General features: G+C 33.6%; 2 protein-coding genes across 4 annotated transcripts in view; one reads left to right on the top strand and one right to left on the bottom strand.

The window, feature by feature from the left end:
* LOC141460962 (heat shock protein 60A-like) overlaps positions 1-2,157 on the top strand; it is a 38,149-nt gene extending 35,992 nt beyond the window's left edge. Inside the window, exons 13-14 of the mRNA XM_074141489.1 lie at positions 1,684-1,773; positions 1,878-2,157. Of these exons, the coding sequence (XP_073997590.1) occupies positions 1,684-1,773; positions 1,878-2,075 (288 nt within the window). The 3' untranslated portion in view covers positions 2,076-2,157. The remainder of the gene's footprint in view (positions 1-1,683; positions 1,774-1,877) is intronic.
* On the bottom strand, positions 1,740-18,656 carry LOC141460963 (facilitated trehalose transporter Tret1-like). Of its 3 annotated transcripts, XM_074141491.1 has the most exons (8): positions 18,436-18,656; positions 18,042-18,167; positions 17,779-17,947; positions 8,434-8,569; positions 6,621-6,835; positions 5,935-6,132; positions 2,625-3,453; positions 1,740-1,964 (listed from the first exon to the last, which is right to left on the bottom strand). In XM_074141491.1, the coding sequence occupies exons 4-7, from the start codon at positions 8,486-8,488 to the stop codon at positions 2,632-2,634; spliced, it is 1,290 nt and encodes a 429-aa protein (XP_073997592.1). In that variant the 5' UTR covers positions 8,489-8,569; positions 17,779-17,947; positions 18,042-18,167; positions 18,436-18,656; the 3' UTR covers positions 1,740-1,964; positions 2,625-2,631. The 3 variants fall into 3 exon arrangements, with proteins under 3 accessions (XP_073997592.1, XP_073997591.1, XP_073997594.1); XM_074141490.1 differs by lacking the exons at positions 17,779-17,947; positions 18,042-18,167; positions 18,436-18,656 and adding an exon at positions 11,007-11,242; XM_074141493.1 differs by lacking the exons at positions 17,779-17,947; positions 18,042-18,167; positions 18,436-18,656 and adding an exon at positions 9,053-9,462.
* Between the last annotated feature and the right edge of the window lie 423 nt (positions 18,657-19,079).

Here is a 19,079-nt window from a genome sequence, read left to right on the forward strand (position 1 = left end):
CTCGTTTGCTACTGATCAGATTGTTACGGTATTTTACTCATTTGTACACAATACTATTCTACATATACTGGTAAAATAGAAACCAAAACGAACGTGTAGTTTACGAGATATTTGAAGTTAAAATTTTCATAGTTTTAAAGTAAACCAAACTTTAACGCTCAATTTCTCGTTTCCTACTGATCAGATTATTACGGTATTTTACTCATTGGTACACAATACTATTCTACATATACTGGTAAAATAGAAACCAAAACGAACGTGTAGTTTACGAGATATTTGAAGTTAAATTTTTCATAGTTTAAAAGTAAACGCTCAATTTCTCATTTCCTACTGATCAGATTATTACGGTATTTTACTCATTTGTACACAATACTATTCTACATATACTGGTAAAATATAAACCAATACGAACGAGTAGTTTACGAGATATTTGAAGTTAAAGTTTTCATAGTTTTAAAGTAAACCAAACTTAAACGCTCAATTTCTCGTTTCCTACTGATCAGATTATTACGGTATTTTACTCATTTGTACACAATACTATTCTACATATACTGGTAAAATAGAAACCAAAACGAACGTGTAGTTTACGAGATATTTGAAGTTAGTTTTCATAGTTTTAAAGTAAACCAAACTTAAACGCTCAATTTCTCGTTTCCTACTGATCAGATTATTACGGTATTTTACTCATTTGTACACAATACTATTCTACATATACTGGTAAAATATAAACCAAAACGAACGAGTAGTTTACGAGATATTTGGAGTTAAAGTTTTCATAGTTTTAAAGTAAACCAAACTTTAACGCTATTGAAACTGAATTTAGATGTTCAATGACGAGCTTTCAACGAATTACATCAGTTGCATAGTTAAGTCCAGAGGAGAGTTTTTGTATTTGAATTGTAGTGCACTTAGATAGAGCTGTCAAGGCGTTTATGTTCCCTTTGCAATATGTTTCTGCAATATGTATACCATTTTATCGCTGAATGTCCTTGCCTGAAGGAATTCAGATTCCTACATTTTGTTATAAGAGCACTCTCGCCTAAGAGAAGTTAGTGCAATATCTAAACGGGTCCAGAGGATGGTCACCTCTCATTTGATATTGCAAGGATGCGTGGAAATACAGATATTGCCTCGTTTCTGAATTTAATTATTGATATTTTTCGGATTTTGATTTGTGCCTGGTTTGTTGCCTAATTTATGATGTAGTGGTATATATTTATAATTACAATTTTATGATGGGTGTATAAATATAATATAAATGTATTTTTGTTTACTATACTTCATTACATTTTTTAGTTTAACAAGTATGTGTAAATTTTACGTATTTATTTATTTTTTCAGACGTTCAGTGACCAAGCGTTGGTCTTTTTTTGTTTCTATATACATATGTTTCAACATTCCAGTTGCTAATAAAGACATTATCTATCTATGTTACGATATACAAGTAATTTATAAACTTTAATCATGCATATGTTTAAGAAATAATCGTGTCTAAACTTTGCTTGATTTGAAACGTGCCCGCACTTTAAGTCTATACATCTCACTTTTTTTTAGTATTAGATGTTTGTGAAACATTGTACACTTCAAATTATACCCTTGGGCACATTAGTTTGTCCAAATAGGTAAGTTAAAATAAACCCTTTGAATATTTTAGTTTGTTATTAAAGCAAATTATCGGTTTAGGTTGGTTCTGAAACCGGTGATTTTGGGTACGATGCAATAAATGAAATCTATGGCGATATGTTTGATGCTGGTATAATTGATCCTACAAAGGTATTTACATTTTAAATCACAGTTTTTTTTAATAGTTTACAAAAGTTTAGTTTTTTTTTTTTTTTTTGTAAAGTTTTGACCAGATCATGTTTTCGATGCTGCAGGTTGTAAGAACAGCGTTGAGGGACGCGGCCTGTATCGCTTCATTGATCACCACAGCTGAGGCGGTCATCACCTTCAAGCCTATCGAACTGAAAGAGAAGAAGAATAAGTTGACCAAGGAAGACGAGGAGAGTGGTGCTAAGGAAGAAGAAGATGAAGAAGAAGAAGACGACGACGAAGAGATTAAAAACTTTATTTAGTGTCTCAACTGTTGCCTGTCTTCCTAGAATTTGTGAACAATAAGAAACTGTGTACTTGAAATATAACTTTGTTCCTAAACTACATACTCTAGTTTTTTTTTTAGCTTCAATTTAATATTTCAAGTTCTAACTTATCGGGTAGCAAGTAGCTTTTCATGTCAAGCTCAAGGATCTCCATGTAACTCAGGTGTTACAAAGAGTTGGCAGCGACTAATTTAGGTTCTAATCTAGGATGCCTACCTAAATGCAAGCCTATGTGAAGCTGTCTTTTGGGAGATGAGTCAACTGGGCAACGTGAAATGCAAAGGATCTAATCATTAGTTTCAAATACTTTCAATTCTCGTTCAGCAATGTTTTGTAAGGTAAAGGGCGTTATTTCGAAGGAAGCTTGCCTTTTCAGAGAACTTTCGGCTTTGCGAAGGCTTTAAATCAAATGGTTAGAGCGGAATTAAGTCTTACGAAAGTGTTCGGTTTCATAAAACATTTCATTTAACAAAATTACTGCATAGTTACTATAAAAAAATAAATAAAATAAAAAGAAAAACTTACTGAAGTTCTAGGATTTGTTGGCCAACGTGGTCTGGAAGTGACGTTGGATTTCCTCTAAAGTTTTCCCTTTAGTTTCCGGTAGCAAGAAATAGACAAAAACGCAACTGAATAAACAAAACCCAGCGTACATCCAGAATGCACCTTCAGAGCCCATAGCGTCAGTGATATTTGGAAATGTTTTGATGACGATAAACATGGAGCCAAGGTTGCAGGCTCCGGCGATGGATGACAGTAGGCTGCGGTGAGTTCCGTGCAATAGTTCGCCCATCAGGATGAATGGTACGTTGCAATAACCAATGGAGTAGCCGGCCGTGAAGACAAATTGACAGATTAACGGCAACAGACCAAGATCATCTCCTCTATCACGACTGTACAGGTAGAAGTAAGTGCCTAAACCTGTCATCGAGATACCCATCATCAGACCAGAAGATATTAGCAACGGTTTCCGTCCATAATAATCAATCAGAAATAGAGATACTATTGTGGCTAAGAGTTGAACTAATCCAACAAGCATGGTCGCCTCATAATCTCCTAGTGGACTGCCGCTCGCTTGGAATATACTCACCGTATAGAATACTATGGAATCTATGCCGCTAATCTGTTGGAATATAAGTATGGCGACCGTCAAGCCGAACGGTACGAGGATATCTTTAGACCAAAGTGGACGATTGTTGTTGTGCTCGCCTAGGCTATCTTCTTTAGATGCTTCCACAGATTTGGCTGGCGTTTGGCCACTATCGGCAATCGCAGCCATTTCGGTTTGTTCCTTGTCTGGTTTCCTATGCAGCCATTTCAGAGATGCTTCTGCTTCCTTAAAACGTCCTTTTCCCTGAAAAAAAAGAGAAGGTATTATACATTATTCATCCATCAGAAAAAAGATCAGATTAATCCAAAAATTGGAGTGCAAAGGTTAGTTTTTATATTTGAGTGCGTGTGAAACATTCATATTTTATACTGTAACTATGACTACAATATATGTAGTTACAATAAATTTTCTTCTGGATTGGAGCTAACTCCTCAGAATCTCTCTTCTGAAAAAAGATTGAAAGGGGTATAATTTTTTAATAAAGAAAAATGAGTGGTGCCAAAATGAATAAATGACAAAACGCAGAAAACAAATAAAAAAAACTTGGTGTGAACACTCGTACGACGCAATTAACGAAATTATTTTTTCTTGAGAATTACAATTTATATTTAAAAACAAAAAAGAATTAAATTAATCCGACTTTGATATATGTACATGTTCGTAGTAATTAAACCACGCGTGACGTCACTATTTCCCAGAATTCCGCTGAAATATTCCCCAAATTTGAACCATACTGATAGAAAGCCGGCCCTAGCGCGAGTTAAAAATCCAAATCAAATGTAACTTTTAGATGCTGCTAGAAAAATGACTAAAAATTCTTAATTTGCACTTTGCTTAAACTTATATTTTTCCAAATCAAAATATGGCTACCATTTCAAGTACATAAACATTAAATAATCTACGTAAACATTTATTTTCAATATTATAACCTAAATATAATTCTGTAGCGACTCTTGAGGAGAATTTAATTTAACTTTTAAACCTCCGAATAAAAAAAAAAAAAAAATCCGGAATATGTTGTAGATCGTAATTAGGGTTTGGGTATTGTGAGCTAAGGTTGTTTACGTATTCTTAAAACCGTTTCTTTTTAATAAGGTGACGTTGCATATCCGTTGAAAACGCAATCTAGAAAATGTGGCAGAATCGAATTTATGTATATACACTCAGCAGTTAGAGAAAGTAATCTAATACACGCAATTTCCGGTAATGTACTTTGCACACAGTAAAGAAGGTAAACAAAACCAAATTATTCAAATCATTTTAATAAAATTTAAAAATTTGAATTTAAGTTATAAATCATTCGTTTTTATTTATTATTACTGATTAATTTTTAGAGAATGATTTTAAAAAGAAATTTACACTTACCTTGTAAAGTACTTTAAAGCCTCGTAATTTTTACACTCTGTTCGATAGTAACAGTGTACAGGCCATATTTTCCTTTCGAATATAATTGTAAATTCTATTCCGTTTAAATTTAATTTTTAAATTGTCTCACTAGACTTTTCTCCCTCATTGTCTTTCCTGGAACTTATAAAATATAAATTCAGTGATCAAACCAGCAAATGTATTACAAACTTTTAAACTTAATTTAAAATTTGGTGTTCAAATTTAAAGTCAGTTTTTTGTATGTGTTTGTGGATAGAAAATTAATATTACCTTCTAATTTGTGTGCAAAATACATCTCGTGTAAATGATCATAAAGATTTTAATTTAAGATACGAATATTTTTGTTAAACAACAAAACTTTACGAAGGCCTGGCAACACTGTTTTCATGCAATAATTCAAGAACTTTTTTCGGAAAATTAAAATAGTGAGCTTCCACTATTTTAAAAAACTCTCTCTTACTGATTACAGTATTATTAGATTGGCTCATTTTCTTTTAAACTGACTTTTTTTGCCGAAGCGTTGTTCTAATGACTAGAAGTTTCAGTTAACCGAATTACCACTGGCCAAAGAAATACGAAGGAGTACATTCGAGGAACCCTCAACAAAATTTAATAGCAAAACTTAGTAAACAGGCCTGTTATACAAGAGAATTAGTAGATCTATTGCTCAGAAGATACGAGCATAGTGGGACAGAGCGATGATCGTCTTTGCAGACCTTCCTTGTCTAAGGAAGAGTGTCCTGCTCTTGTGAAGTGTGGAGTTCCTCAAGCTGTGCTTTGGGACTTGCTTGCGAGCATTGGGCTTTCCTATTACTCTGAGCCATTGGTCGTGAGTAACTGGAGGAATGTTACAGTAGATCCGTTTGGTAGCAGAGACCGGGGGCTGTTTGGTTCCTTCCCATTTATTTATTTTATTTTATTCTCATGTAAGCGTTCATTATTATTTTTATTCGAGATAAATTATTGAGGATTAAATTATGTTTGTCAACATTCGGAGTTTGAAGAAATTCGTTTGACAGGAAATGTGAACTTCTGAACGATTCGTGTTAGCTTTCGTGTGCTTTGGACATCCGCTTACAAAAAAAAAGCTTATCAAAACATATCGTTCTTTTACCCCCTACAATCCCTTTACTAACGTGAATTTAAATAGACGTCAATTAAAATTAGTGAAAAAAATAAATTTAAAACAAAAATCTTGGGAAACTGTGTAAATAAAAGTCGACTGAGTATTCACACCAAATTAATATTGATACCGCTTTAAAAACCAGATCTGCAATGAAGCCAAAGTTCTCGAAAATCAATAATTAAATCTAAAATATTAAAAAAAAAGTGTAGTACCTGGAGCCAAACTGGAGACTCAGGCAGCATGAATAGCAGACAGAAGAGCAATGCTGGAAAAGCGGCACAGGACACGGCCAGCGTCTCCCATTTCAGAAATGTTCCTAACACATAGGCAACCAAGATTCCTGCTGCCATGAATAGAGCAGGCAGCGAGCCGACCATTCCTCGCACCTTAGGCATGGAGCAATCGTTCACCTGCAAATAGTGGGCGACATTGAGTAGTCTTCAACGTTAGCGTAAGTAAGCTTTCTGTTGGCATAGAAGCCAGAAGAAATATTGGGTCGTTGGGATTGAATGTTGCATTCACTTTTGGGGGCTATGTAATTAAAAGACCTTGATCCCAACCTTCTAGGAAGCTGATTTATGAAGATGGTGGTACCCAGACTGCAGACTGACATTAGAGACTTCCTGAAACCAATCCTGTTTTACTCGGCGAAGGATTCATGGTGATGAATGAAAATTCAAGATGGCATGTTGGGCCTATCTATGAATTGCGGTCCAAAGTAAGTGATTCGTCCCTAAGAGGCCCAGACTGGGGAATCCAAACATTTTGGAGAAAGCACCAAATATTGAAATTTTATCAAAATAGGTTGAAATAGGTTTTATGTCTGAGGTTGTAGTTTTCTGATAAAGTGATATTTCATTCCAAGAGACTAAAAAAAATAAAACTAGTAAACACTTACGTATAGTTGAGCAGACGGAAGTACTATTCCCACGGAGAATCCTGTGCAGGCCCGAGCAGCTACCAGATGTAACCAGCTGGGGGAACATGATATATAGATCCAGGCAGCGGTGAATAGAGGAGCACCAAGAAGCAGAGTCTTTCTGGGGCCGAAATTCTGCATCAGTGGGCCACACATCAAACTGCCGAACAGCGCTCCCAGTGGAGGAACTGCAGCTGTTATAAGCAAAAAACGGAAACTTAAGAAATACAAGTAATAGGGTCTCTAAAAAGAAAATGTTTGATCATTTTAAAATATAAAAATGCTACTATGTGCACATTCAGTCATTCCCAAGGCTGAAACTGGCCGACCTTTAATCAGATTGTCCGGAAACAATGTATATAATATAAGTGTTTGTAGACCTGGGTGTCCTTAATTGCTAAGTAAAGTATAAATAAACTCGAAGAGCCATTTTTGGTTAAAAAGAAAAAAAAAAAAAATACTGGAAAATCTTTTCTGCAGTGCCATTTCCGGTTTTTGGTCATTTTCTTTGAATATTTTAAATTTAGTTTCAAATTTTATGTTACTTTTTTACTGAATAGGAGGCAAGACTGTACAATAAACAGTAAAAGCACGTTAGAGGAATTCCTAACCACCCTCCTCCTCCTCCTCTACTAGTAGTGCCCCTAATGAGAAAATTTCAAATCTCAATACAGGAAATCTGTTACCAATATAATAGCTTCTCTTCCTGTTAGAGAGAGAGAATGTAACAAAGAGACAGAAAAAGTTTAATTTACGTAGACACCGGCCTTGCGGACACGAGCTGGCTCTAAAATACGGTAAAACATGGAGAAAGAAGCGATTCTTTTTGTAAGTAACGTCCATTTTGTAACATACATAATATAAATAAATTGCTTTAGATAATTAAAAAGAAAAAGGGAAAAAACTGCGCACTGCTTTGAAAAGTTTTTATTATTATCTTCCACTTTTCATGCTTTTTATATTTTATTATCTATTACTTTTTAAAAGAGTGATAACTTTTTTTGGGAAATAATAGATTGTAAAATTTAGATACGTAATATTTTTTTTTTGTTTTTGTAATTTATCAAACATTTCGTTAATCACTACGATTTGGTTAAGACATGTCAACATTAGAAATACAATAGTAAGCAAAATGCTGAAATTTGAGGGCCTCAAATTATAAGCCGTAGATCTTTTGCTTGGATTCAGCACTCAATCAAAATTTATCACCATTAACGACTTACAATTAAGCTGTAAAACAATGACTAACGTTTTGGAGGATCTGCGCGTGCCACAACTATTTGGGCCAAAAGAATTTTAAATTACGTTCCAACAAAGGTGTTTTAAATCAGATCATACGCGTGCACTATCAATAAAAAGATGACCATCAATTCTATTACGTTACGTTTCTCGTAAATAGACTTTTGTTCAAAACCGTGTACGAAATAGAAAATGCAAAGGTAGAACCTTCAAAAAAAAAAATACTCATCAACTTCTTGTGAATATTTTTGTAGAGATTCTGTTCACATCCACAACTACAATAAAACAAACGTTTTTAGTTAAATATAAAAGAAACACTACAATTTCGGAGTGTCCTTTTCAGGATGTTGAAAAAATAAAATTATTTACAGTAGTAAAATACTTTGCAATATTTTTAACACGTTACGAAACGCTGGCGATTTATTTCGCTTGCTTTATACATTGCCAAACTTTTTTTTTTTTAAACAGAGAGTAAAATACCTTTAGTTAGAATTTGTATACTTCAAATAAAAAGTACGAGTCAATAGAAATATTTTTAATTCTAATTACTCACATATCCATGAGACTGCCTCTTCGTGGGGAACCAGTTCAGGATTGTACACCTTCATGGAAGGAATGGCCGGCGATGAAAACCCTCTGACCAAGCCGATGGTCAGGAAGCCGAGAGAAGCGCTGGTTGCCAACAGCACCTGAACAACACTTGCGTTTAGAAACAATACAAATATTTTTGCCTTTAACTAAAATAAAAGTGGAAATTTTAAATTTCAGCCTGGCATTTTCAGTAGGCCTTGAAAACCCATAGATGGTCGCCCTTGACTGTGACGTATTAAAATCAGTCACTTACAATGCCTTACTCTTATATAACCAGACTGGCTCGTTAAATTAAATATCAACTTTGCGCGGCAGACTGTCTCGTTCCACACTTTCAATTCATACAGCTGTCAACTGCTGAGTCCAAATCAAAATCATCCACTTCCTTTTCAGTATAATTTTAGTGAATCTGATCTTACAACTCGTACAAAGAAATAACTATCAACATGTCTGCTTTTTTAACTGTAGATTTTACTGTAAATGAACATGTCTTCGAGTACAAAAAAATCTGTTGGGTGACGTTTACTTACCGTATCACATACCTAAATAAATTTTACTGAAACTATAAATTTTTTACTTACTTATAAACTCTTTTTCGTTGTAGTTGTAAAGAACTTCATGAAATTCAAATATTAAAACTATTTTTGAGTTATGGTGAATAAACAGGGGCATAAGGGCAAAAAGTTTGGGGACTTCAAAATTCTTACAGTTCTAGTGAAAATACAAAATCAAATATCTGCAGGATTGCAAACCTTTTTCTTAAAAGTGCAAAAATAGTAATAGAATAATTTGTTTATTTTTTGTGCAGTGAGAAAGCCTTCAGCTGAAAGTGAAAATCCATGTTAAAGTAATCCAATAACAAACCATTTACAAAACGATCTTTAGGTAAAAGAACAGATTAGCCAACAACATTAAGACAATAATAACGAGTTCGACCGGAACAAATTATCGAATTTCATGGTTCGATTAAATTGTATTATATTTCAGAATTTAGCGCCATACTGTTTGGTTAGATCGAACATAGCCATTTCTTTCGGAAATCACTAATAATCACTCCATTTCGATACTTACTTACAATACTTCCTGAAGTAAGAGAAAGCTGCCTGAACGTTCACATCAACTTCAGCTCTTTTTAGAAGGTACCACAAATACGTAGATAGTTGACTTTATGAGGCAATAATTATCGCAGTTTAAGAAAGGGGCTGTCAGAGTGTTGCGAGTGAAAGACGTACTTTCAGGATAGATCATCACTGTTAATAGTAGCAATTAACTTGAAGAACATAAATTCGTAAATGATTTCTTTCACAGGCATAAGCTCAACCTTTTATTGCCAATGAAATTCATAAAAAAAATGACTACGTCTACCTATCAGAATAATGACTAAATTTATGTAACTAAATCTTTATCTGTGGCAGGTTCTTGCCCCCCCCCCCAAAAAAAAAGGTGATTAGATAAATATGAATAACAATAAAATCCTCTCAAAATACGCTGAATTTGGAATTTTGTTTTCTATCCCATTTAGGTGCAACTATTAAATATTACATTGCATTATTACACTGTGAAACCACAAATGTCTTACTATAGTTCTAATTTTATAAGTGTTACCAGATTTTCTGCACCCTCGAATGTCATCAACTTAATTTAAATTACACAAAATTAAACAGATAGTAAAATCTTGTATTATACACAAATGGAACGCCTGAGTAGTGATATTGCCAATACGGGATTGTAAAGCCTTTAATAAGCAATAATACAGCACAGGGTTTTTCAGGATGATTCTGGATGATAAATCAGATTAAGTCCGTTCTACTTTATCTTAGACTGGACCAATAGATAGAGTAGCAAGCTTCTAATGAACTAAACGATTAGCGCCAATAACCCTTAAGACAATCTACATATTTTCCAATTAATAACTACGAATCGTTATTTGTATTCCTTTATCTAAATTCTTGGATTGTTGTGGCTGGAATTGATCTAGGTTGCGGGTGTACCGTTTTTAAAGGGAAGGAGGACAATCAATTGAGTTTTAATATAAAATTAATGTACTCATATTCAGGAAGTAATACCGCCTATCTCAGTGAAATCTGCCCCACAACAGCTCTAATCCTAGGAAAACATTAAAGATCATTCATTTTATGTGCAATTAGTGTATCATTACACAAAGGAAATCGTAGCAACCGTTTCGGAAAATCTCCAAAATACATATTGAAAAGAGGCATTTCCGGTTGCCTCATATTGTCCACAGATGCTACATGAGTGCAATAGGCGGGTCTCGTAATTCAAATATTTGGAATGTTCACTCTGTTTTTGGGTTTGGAGGAGATCTACTTCCAGACAGACTGGCCAATCACTTGTATTTCCTCTGACTGTACCAGGTGAGGGGAAGGTCGCGATTGAGTCAAATATCCAGATTTGAACGGAAATATCTGTTCTGAAAATCACAGAAAGTCGAGACTTTCTTCCTCTTTACTGCAATACATCCTCTAGGCTTGATGACTTGTTTAATGAACTGTTTAATATTATTCAAAGGATCACCTGTTTAAATATTGTGACGAGTGAAATCCTCATGTTGATGGCGCGCTGAACTCTAGACAACGACTAAGGTTTGTCGTGCGAATTGTTACGTAACTCGCCTTTTACCACCACCAAATACTTTTGAAATTAAGAGGATCGAGCGTCAAGTGTGCTGAACGCTTGTTATCCGGCCCTAATCAGACCGACTAGCCTTGCCACAGGAAAAACTTTCATTATACAAACTGACCAATAACAGGATTGTTTAAATTTATGCACAAAATTTACTCTTATCGTAAAATGTTGTTAATTCGCAGAACTTTCTTTAAAATTTGGTTTTTAAATTTCTCTTAAATCTTACCACCGAAAGTATTGCAACCCTTTTAGTTATATTGTCTTTGATGGCACTCTCCGTGCCCAATATTAAACTTTTGGATAATATCAACCTCGAAGAAGTATCATTTTGTGAATAGATTTTTCATATTTATCCATTTTTTCTGAAATATTTTCTATAATTTTCTTTTACTTAACAATCATTTAGGATTAGGTCGATTTAGATCTGCAACATTATCTTAACTTCATTTCAGTAGGAGCCCTTAGGTTGTGAAGCTCAAGCTCTCCTCTAAAGTGTATTTACTGTAGACAGGTAATCCTCGACTTACGACGTTGATCCGTTCCTACGCGGCGTCGTAAACCGTTTTTTCGACATAAGTCGGAACATACGTAAACTGTACCAAATTACAGTACAGTACAGTACTGTATTACCATAATAACAGTACAGTACTGTAAGCACTTAGCCTATCCTAACACAGTACTCTACATAATTATCCAAAAAAACACATATACATGTACCGTACTGTACGTTTAATAATGAAATGAAACAGTAATAAAAAACAGTAGTGTACTTTACGATATCTAATTTCACTTCCATGGTGATGGCCTTCCTTTTCTTCGAACAATGCCATCAGAAGAGTCTGTCTTACGTTTGGGAGCCATAATGAAGGGCAAAAAGTGATCGTGACAACGATGTTAATGGCGTACTGGGATGCTGGTGACGCCGTCTTCCTCGGTCCCGAGTCGCTGCACACCAAATCACGTACAGTAGTTCGCGGGCTTTTTATACTACTGTACAGTACTGCACACCAAAACACGTACGGTAGTTCGCGGGCTTTTCATACTACTGTACAGTACATACTGCACACCAAAACACGTACAGCAGTTCGCGGGCTATTCATAGTACATACTGTACAGTACTGTAAATGGGAGTCGTAACCACGAAACGTCGTAACCCAAAGACTACCTGTATTGTACGATGACTTGTAACATTAATAGCTTTAAAAAATAATTAACCAAAATTCCTACTTGAAAGATATTTTTCTTTTAACAGAACCGATAAAAGTATTATAGGGGCTTTCTTATCTCTCTTAAAACTCTTCGGCAGGACAGTTGTATAAGGGATTGATCGTAAAGAAAGTGCACGTAAATAGTGTAACGTGGAAAAATACCCAACTTTTTGCAGAATAAAGAAACCAAAGAAAACTTTTAATTTCAAATTATTCATTCTGCTTAATACAGTAATCTCATTGAAGATCGATCAGCTATCTGGTGTCTGGTAATGGCACCAACAGCTGGTCAATTCCAAATATTTATTTTATTTCTGTATAAACAGTGTCAGGCTGCGAGGGGTTGGATGGCACCTATATATTGTTGGGCATTGGCTGTCGCGACTCTATCTCAAGTACTCCTATCTATGCATGAAGTTACCTAGGTTTTTAGTTTTGAGATATTTTGTTTACACATATTTTTTAAAAACCACAATATTTTGAATGCAGGACGGATATTTTATGGTTAATTCTATCTATCTATCTAATTGGCGTTACAATGGTGGGTCCTAGCCTAGCCTCCCCAATGAGTCCATTCCTTAGTTCCCGGACATTTGCAGCCGCTTTCCAATTAGTACTTTAGGCCAATCACCCGCACGTCTTAAAACTCTGATTACGAGACCTCAAAGAGAAAATAGTAGTTACGGTTAACTCTAGAAGAAGAAAATTTAAAATGGTCACAATATTTTTTTTTTACCCAGAAAAAAAATAAAAATAAGTAAGTACTGAGGAAAACAATATTAAATTGGCGTTTCATAACATTAGTGTTCTTTACGTATACTATTAATAAATTTAGGATACTGTAAAAAAAAGGTTCGAGTGATATTATGCAATATTGCAACTGACCTTCACGATATTTTATTATCGGCAAAAAATAAACAGCGATTGGCCACTTAAAGAATAAAAGAAACTCCGTATTTTTATTCCTCTACAAACAATTATATAAAGTAATGTACTTAAATAAGCTGACATTTTTTATAAGTGTCAATAGTAATATTGGCATTTCTGTATGGTGCTGAGATACAGGCATTTCTCTTTATCCAGGACTATGTTTACATCTACTCTTAAATCTCTTTAACAAAAACTTACAGTTTAAAATGTTAAGTATAAGGGTTGATTAAACGCCAAAAGGTACACAAATCAGCAAGTACCCAACATTTCATTAATACTTCATTGATATTATTTTAAGTAATTTTACTACATTAATTTTCATTAATATTTTTTTGAATTTATTAGATGTCACAGACCCTTATGCTGGCTATTTTAATCTACAAAATATTTGTTCAAGTAGAACACCATTTAACTTAGATTGACTGTAATAAGATAAATAAGATATGCATATTTTTAGGACAGCTAATTATTCCAGTATTTTACTATAAGTAAAATTAGAGGGACTACATTAAATTACAATTGAGAAATGAATAATTATTGTTGAATAATTTACTTGATATTACCTACGCGTTATTTGTGCTCACAAATACTTCGGAAAGACGAATTCTAGACTGAAATATTATTTTAAATCCGTGATTCAAATTTAAATAGAAGCCGACTCTGCCTTTGTCTTTTTTTACTTTAACGTGCATGTACATACATACGATATATGTGACTATTCAGAATAAAGAGCATAATAAAGATAAATCAGAAGAATAATTTGGAATAAAGCTAAAATAAAGTACCTATTTAATTACGAAAATATAATGTACATTTTATCATAATTATAACAAAAAAATAAAATATTATGAATGAACAAAGGGAAGGGATTAGCTATGCGGTTAGCATATTGGATTCCCACGTGGAGGTTCCGGGTTCGAATCCAGCTGCTGACCCTTAGATTTTCTCTTTCTAAGAGCTTCTTACAGCTCACTGTCCGGGTGATGGACAGAGTTGTCTGTAACGAGAGAACACTGTCCGGAGGCCGGCAGTGCACTGAAAAAAGCTCCGGGCGCCAATAACCTTGATGTTGACGCGACTTAAATCATAAAAGAAAAAGAAAATGAATGAACTGGCCAGCATAAGGGTCTGTGACATCTAATAAATTCAAAAAAATATTAATGAAAATTAATGTAGTAAAATTACTTAAAATAATATCAATGAAGTATTAATGAAATGTTGGGTACTTGCTGATTTGTGTACCTTTTGGCGTTTAATCAACCCTTATACTTAACATTTTAAACTGTAAGTTTTTGTTAAAGAGATTTTTGTACCTTTTGGATAGATTTTCTTATTTGTATGTTTTGCAAAGTTACATATCTGCTTTTCAGATTTTATTAAAATTGGGAATAATAAATTTAATTTTATCATTATAACCTGAAAAGGTGTTAAGTCGGAGTTACTACCACTGGACAGATCTTTTTAAAGAATGATTATAGTTGCGGTCCCCAAACCATCCTCAATAACAATTTTTTTGAGAAAGCGTTTTGAATAAAATAGGAAGGTAATTTGTACGTAAATAGCAAAATTAAACTGCGATTACAGTACTTCACCCTAAAAGGCAAAGAGGCAAAGATTTTGAATCGAACTACAATTCATTGATGAAAATCGGTTCACTCATTGAAAATTTTAACGATTGCAATACTTCCTCTTAGTAGGTGTAAGAGCATGATGGCACTTCACAGCCACGTAGAGGAGCTTTAACCACTTCTTCTTACTAAATTTTATCAAAATCGGACTAACCGTTATAGAAATATTGGTAATAATAGTTTTAGAAAGGGCCTTACTTGGGTGGGGCAAACTCCCCTCCTTATGAGGCACAGCGTCGAGACTTTTAAAGTGCAAATCTGTACAAAATTTCGATTCGAATGACACTTTATTCATGACAATCGGTTTCTTTTCGATAATTTGAAACGATTGCTATACTTCCCCTTAACAAGTGTAAGAGCAGATCGTCGCTTTAATGTTACGTAGGGGAGCCCTAACCCTGTCATCCTACCAAATTTTATCAAAATCGGGCTAAGATTTACAGAGTAATTAATGATAATAATTTTGGAGGGGGCCTTACATAAAAGGGGCTAACTCCTCTCCCATTCCATGTACAGCGTCGCGACCCCCAAAAGGCACATCTACATAAAATTCCAAATCGAATGACATCTCATTCATGAAAATCGGTTCACGCGTTTAGGCGCTACGTTGTTTACAAAAAAGGTAACAACAACAACAACAAGAAGAAGAACAAGAAGAACAAGAACATTTTTTGAAAATGCCGTTTTTGCTCATTTTGAGCATCTTTTTTCTCAATATCTATCAAATCTAGGTTGTTGCAAAAAAATTACAGTTATAAAGGAGGATTTGCCCTATATTTTAAAGAAAATTTGGGAATTTTATCTTTTATAGAAAAAGAGAAAAAAATTGTCAAAGTTGGGTGTTTTTCAACGTTACGCTTTTTCGTGCAGTTTTTGATGATCAACCCTTATACAACTGTCCTACCGGACAGTTTTAATACCTCTCTCTCTGGAAACCAGATGTGAATTGATAAAATGCTGAAGAGCGTTGAAATTGTATCGAATGTACGAAACAAGATTTCCAAAAAAAGTTGCTTCTTAAATATGGTTAAGACTCTGGTGGAGAGGTCAGGCGACTTATTGTTGGACTTTACAACTGAGCTTGTGAAGTTAAAAGCGGTTGATTCTATTCGGTTTCGGAGATTTCGGATAATATAAGCGCTAAACAATGGCGATTTGATGCTGGGTAACACTTGTTTTTCTAAAAATCGCATTTGAGATACCGAGTATAATACGTTTACAGGACAACTAGTTCCTTAGGTCAGGGGTGGGCAACCCGCGGCTCGCAAGCCGCATGCGGCTCTTTTATCCAAATTTTGTGGCTCTTCAGCCTGCCCAAAATATATTTTAATTTTATTGAAACAAATGAAAATTTCATTTATTAAAGTAAAGATATTTTTTCAAAAAGAATTTTAAATGTGATAGGTTTGAAATTGAATAGAATTATATTAAAATAAAGTAAGTAATTATATAATACTTTCATTCAAACACAGGTTTAGTTATTATTTGTTTATTTATTTTGCAATATGTAAAAATAAATGTATAAAACATTTATGTGTTATTGAATATCATAAAATAATAATTTGTGAAAATACTAATGATCTACAGAGTTGTTTACACTATCATCCTTGCGGCTCTTGGTAAGATTTATTAAAATTATTTAAGGAAAAATGGCTCTCTACTTGAAATAGGTTGCCGACCCCTGCCTTAGGTGGATTAACGGTGTATCTCTGACAGGGAATCAGGTTTAAGAAAGTTAAATTTATTTGAGATGAAAAAATAATTGCCATTTCAGTCGAGTAAAATTTATTTTGCCGAGCTTTCGACCTAGGAACTAGGTCATCTTCAGGGCTAGTTCAACCCTGAAATGTAAAAGTATTACTTTCTATACTAGCTCTGAAGATGACCTAGTTCCTAGGTCGAAAGCTCGGCAAAATAAATTTTACTCGACTGAAATGGCAATTATTTTTTCATCTTATTGAAACTATGAATCAGTCACCAAAAAGAATGAACAACAATAAATTTATTTGGCAAATCCAACTGCACTCATAGATTTGTGCTCTATGTACGGGAGAATTAGAAATTTAAGACATTTAAGATCAATTTACCTTCATAATTACGCTCGTCTACTAGGACTTTTAAGTGATTCCCTTGTTTTTAGGGAATCAATTAATGAATAAATCTTCTTCATCACTATAATCAATTCTTTTCATTTCTCCTATCAATAAAAATTCTGATGAAATTGACTCTTTTCCAGTTGGTCTTAGATCCGAGAAAACCTCATAATAAACTTTTCAAAAGTCAAACAAATTTTACTTTTTGTCATTCTCCTAATTGCTAGATAGTCTTAAACCATTATATATTTATGCACATCCTAAACTAATATGAATACATTATATCCCACCGTACATTTGTGATTCTCTGAAGTTCAAATACTTTTCAGTTTGATCTATAGACTTTTATTGGTTACTATGGAAACAAATTCACTTATTACACATCGTAATCTTCACACAAAAATAATGTTTCTCAGTAAAAATTCCTACTTTATTCTAAATTACGCAAATGTATGACAGATTAGAGGACAAGTGGCAAGTCGAGTTGAGTATTATTGAGATAAACGTCGAAATCATTATTCAAACAATTAACTAGAGATTTATTAAGTGGATTTAATTCGTTTTATTTTATGTAGCAGTTATTTGTAAATAGATATTTTAGTTACAATCGTGAAGTTTCCTTTAAATAACAAATGCTTAGCACTCGAAGATTGATAATTTTTTTTTTCTTTTTAAGAATGTATGACATTAGTTTCAACTGGTTTAATTGCTTTAATTGTCATTACTTTTTAATTATACTTGCATTAATAAAATTCTGACACTTTAAAAAAGAAAAAAATGCGCAAAACGCAGAACATCAAACCTAAATGTTGTAAAACTTGGTGCCCTTCAATACTCGGTATTAGGACCACTTCACTTTCATTGATGAAGGTCCCTGCAGTTGCAGGAGCCTCCTGCCCTTTTCTGGCACTATACTCATTACAAGAGGATCTTTTCTAAATTTCTGCAAGTAACCTGACGCCCTCATGTATCTGTAAGATGATTTACAGGGAAAGAGTTAGCATAAATATAAAAAAAAAAAAACTGTAAGAAATGTTTTATTTTAACACACAGAAAACAACCTACCTGAATATTTGCTAGGCACTTGTAGGAAATCCGGGCTTATCTAGAAGATAAATTTGCTGGAACTAACTGGAAAGCTGGCAAGAGTGATAAACCTGATTAAGCTCAAAGATAAAGTTACTTCTGAAACTGTAGAAACGGCTTATTTGGAATTATTCAGGTTAAATGGGATACAAAAACTACATAAAAGGAAATAAAATTCTAATCTTGCTGTTTTTGCTCTTATTCAAAACCATAAGAGAGCAGATTCATAAAAAGGGTAAACAAAGATAATAACCTACATCGTCAAGCGAAACAAGTTTTATCTACAACTGTGTCATAAATTATCATTGTCAAAATCGTTGGCCCCATAGGTTTCCAAAAAATGTACACTATTTGGATAAAAGTAAATACCTACCTTATACAGTCGTCTCTTTTCAAGGAAAAGAAAATATTCTCTGCAATGATCATATTTTTTATTATGGATTCAAAACATTTTTAATTCAACATAAATGATGCCCTCCATCATGCTCTTTTAACGTTAAGGTGTATCTGTAAATAATCAATTAACCATCTTCAATTAGTCGTAGAATGTGTATTACACATCTTAGGAGGTTATTTTATTGTTGCTTTCAAATCCAACCTTAACTAATAAGAGAGTTCAAAGGAATCTACTGCGCGGAATTTCTGCAGACACCAAACTGCATAAAAATAGTCAGATAAATCATAGGTGGAGTTTGCAGAAATTTCCAAAATTTAACAAGAATTTTATTGATATCATGTTCTATTCGATGGAATTTGTTAAAGGTCGTCACATCTTCAATATATTAGACAATAGAATTGGAAATTGATAATAATATTAATCGTGTAGAAGATTTTAGTTCCTCTTTATTGCTTTTTAAGTGTTATCAAAAAATAATTGTCACATTAGGAAATAACACCGCTTATAACTGTAGGTAATTTAATTTCAAATTTGGCGCCTTTACGGAACCAGGGCAGCGTTTGGCTTTTGTATTTTTTTTTAAGTAGAACATATAATTTATTTATTAAATAAAAATAATA

Source organism: Rhodnius prolixus, unplaced genomic scaffold, assembly GCF_049639745.1.
Source record: "Rhodnius prolixus isolate KJV_2025 unplaced genomic scaffold, Rpr scaffold_6, whole genome shotgun sequence".
NCBI lineage: Eukaryota > Metazoa > Arthropoda > Insecta > Hemiptera > Reduviidae > Rhodnius > Rhodnius prolixus.

What these genes read in the sequence shown, in the direction of transcription:
- LOC141460963 (XM_074141490.1), bottom strand. Translation starts at nt 11,039, where the DNA reads ATGAGGATTTCACTCGTCACAATATTTAAACAG. An exon ending in TCGTCACAATATTTAAACAG is followed by an intron (nt 8,570 to 11,006) that starts GTGATCCTTTGA and finishes AGTGTTGTTCAG; the next exon opens with GTGCTGTTGGCAACCAGCGC. An exon ending in AGAGGCAGTCTCATGGATAT is followed by an intron (nt 6,836 to 8,433) that starts GTGAGTAATTAG and finishes TGCTTATAACAG; the next exon opens with CTGCAGTTCCTCCACTGGGA.